Genomic DNA, 3080 nt, shown 5'->3' with positions numbered 1-3080 from the left:
GTAACTCATGGTCACCCCATGTGTGTCAGAACGAACCCCGTAACTCATGGTCACCCCATGTGTGTCAGAACGAACCCTGTAACTCATGGGCACCCCATGTGTGTCAGAAAGAACCCTATAACTCATGGTCACCCCATGTGTGTCAGAACGAACCCGTAACTCATGTTCACCCCACGTGTGTGTCAGAACGAACCCCGTAACTCATGGTCATCCCATGTGTCAGAACGAACCCCGTAACTCATGGTCACCCCATGTGTGTCAGAACGAACCCTGTAACTCATGGTCACCCCATGTGTGTGTCAGAAAGAACCCTGTAACTCATGGTCACCCCACGTGTGTGTCAGAACGAACCCCGTAACTCATGGTCATCCCACGTGTCAGAACAAACCCCGTAACTCATGGTCACCCCATGTGTGTCAGAACGAACCCTGTAATTCATGGTCACCCCATGTGTGTGTCAGAATAAACCCTGTAACTCATGGTCACCCCACATGTGTGTCAGAATGAACCCCGTAACTCATGGTCATCCCACGTGTGTCAGAACGAACCCCGTAACTCATGGTCACCTTATGTGTGTCAGAACAAACCCCATAACTCATGGTCACCCCATGTGTGTCAGAACGAACCCCGTAATTCATGGTAACCCCACATGTGTCACAATAGGACCACGGTACTTCCTGTGTTTGATTTTTCAGAAGTAGATTACCAGGCCTTTCTACCAACACACTGACTCCAATCTCCAGTCTCTTGGTGGACAGCTGAGTCTGGTAGCCTCCTGGTCCACCTAGGGGCTCCACAGCACAACCCAGAGACCCCTGGAGACCTTGAGAGGGCCAGCAGGAGAGGGCAAGTCACCACACAAGGGGATAGGTCGAAGGGCACTCACCTCGCAGAGCATCGGCCACGGTGTGCAACGCCCGGAGCAGCTCGTCACTGAGCAGGGGGAAGTATTCCTGGGGGAGGAAGAGGTCCAGGGTCTCATGCCGCAGACGGTTGCTCAGGTGGTCGGGCAGACACGCCACCTTGCTAAGCAATGTCTCCTGCAGCAGAGGGGAGCTGGACTGCGCCTGCTGCCGACACTGCGCCCCCATCAGCGCCCCCATCCTGCCTGTGCGTAGGAACCGCTCCAGCAGCCGCGCCAGCTTCATCAGACGGTAGCTGGGACTGAACAGGAAGCAAACTGTCACCGGACAGAGCTCCCAACACCCACCCCCTGCTGAAAGCAACTCAAACAGGCCCCGCGACATTGTGACCATTTAGGTCCTGACACGTCACCAGGGAGGGTAACGTTCTAATTTCACTCCCAAATCACCGCAGGCACTAACAGGGCAGGCCACGGCCCCCCCGACCTTGGGATCACTGCAGGCATCACCAGCTCTGCTCGGCACTAACTGCTTTTCCCCCAGGTCTGCCTTTCCTGGCAGCAACCATTGCTTCGTGCAGCTGTGCTATCACCTCAAGGAACGGACACAACGCAAACACGGAGGCCTGAGGCCAGTCGATGCTTGTCTGAGCAAACAGGGAGCGATCTGGAAGCTCAGAGGAAGGGCGTCTGACAAGCATCGACTGCCTTTGTGCCTCCCTGTGTGCCTGGGACCCACAGGAGAGCTAATGTTAGCTGGCCACCTGGGGAGGCAACAGTGGCCACAAAGGACATACTGCTGGCATTAACTGCACTACCTCAGTGCCCCTCCCTCTCCCGTGTGACATGATGAGGTGGGAGGGGGAGGGGAGCTTCCTGACCGTGGGGGGACCCAGTCCAGACGCAGCCTCAGTGCTGTTGGAACACTGAATTCTCATAGAAGCTCAGAATCCAAGCGGCTCCCAATTCTGCTCAGAGAGCCCACACCCAGACCTCACGGTCACCACGCTTACCCAGCAACACCCTCAATGGCCTCCATCAGCACCAGGAAGGCCTGGTCGGCTGGGCCCTCCAGGAAGAAGCTGGCCCACAGCTCCTCCAGCTGACCAGAGGGTAGTAGCTCCAGCCAATCAGGGCTCAGCTTGCCAACCAGGCATCTGAGGAGTGGCGTGTAATGGAGCCTGGCAAATTCCTCCTTTTCTCTGGGGAGGGCTGCACCCTCAGGCCCACCCAGATAGCACTTCAGGGACCCCAGGGCAGCGAGGACGCAGATGCCATCCTGAGAGGACCCAAGTGTGTGGATGGTGTCTCGGACAGCAAGACGGACGGCAGAGGGTGCTGGATCCATCCTGATGTCAGACCTGAGATGTCACAGGAAAAAGGGCACGTGAGGGCTGAGAAAGGTTAGCATCAACTGTGGACTCATCCTTGGGGACAGATACACTTTTTCAGTCTCTGGCTCTCCTGTGAAGTTCTCAGGGAACCCCCCCACTCTTCCTGACACTCCAAAATCCTCCTCTAACTATCCCATCTCCTTCTCATCCAACGTCTTTCCAGATTCCCACCATGGGTCCATTTCACAGCGTGAGGACAGCATGGCACCCTTCTCCCCAGGGGATACTTGGGATCATGCCCTCCAGGGAACACCCCAGGGGATACTTGGGGACGTCTGGACGGTTTTCAGTTGTCACAAATGGAGCAGAAATATACTACTGATATCTGACAAGCGAAGGCCTGGGCTGCTGCCACTAAGCACCTTACAGTGCACAGGACGGCCGGGACCACCGAGGACGATGGGACCCCCGAATGTCAACAGTGCCAAGGCCTGCAAACGAGGACCTGACGGCGCTCGGACCTGCCCAGTGCACTGATGTGTGGGTGGCGGTGCCCAGCTCCCTCGCTTTGCAGAAAGCACAAACCTTTGCAGATAACACTCGTTTATCTCGCGTCCCCACGAGGCTGAGTTCGTTAAGCGGGGTTTGTCTCTGTCTCGTCCCTAGTTGGGGCGACATCCGGGGCTGGAGCAACGTCCCCACTAGCTGGAAACCCTCCCTGGGCCGGGAGCCGTTTCCGATCCTTCGGTTCTGCTGCAGAAATGATGGGCCGCTCCTCTCACTCAGCCGCTCCACGCTGTGTCCCCAGACGAGGCCCTCGGCCAGTTCACACACTGGGTGAATAGGGAGACCCCTCGCCCATCGGCCGAAGAGTATACGTGAGT

General features: G+C 57.0%; 1 protein-coding gene across 1 annotated transcript in view; it reads right to left on the bottom strand.

Moving 5' to 3' along the window:
* Positions 1-2210, bottom strand: part of TELO2 (telomere maintenance 2) — an 8813-nt gene extending 6603 nt beyond the window's left edge. Inside the window, 2 exon segments of the mRNA XM_006873944.1 lie at positions 887-1164; positions 1876-2210. Coding sequence (XP_006874006.1) covers positions 887-1164; positions 1876-2210 — 613 coding nt within the window.
* Positions 2211-3080: the final 870 nt, after the last annotated feature.

Source organism: Chrysochloris asiatica, unplaced genomic scaffold, assembly GCF_000296735.1.
Source record: "Chrysochloris asiatica unplaced genomic scaffold, ChrAsi1.0 scaffold00257, whole genome shotgun sequence".
NCBI lineage: Eukaryota > Metazoa > Chordata > Mammalia > Afrosoricida > Chrysochloridae > Chrysochloris > Chrysochloris asiatica.
Note: the sequence above shows the minus strand (reverse complement) of the source record. Positions and strands in the feature narration are given on the sequence as shown.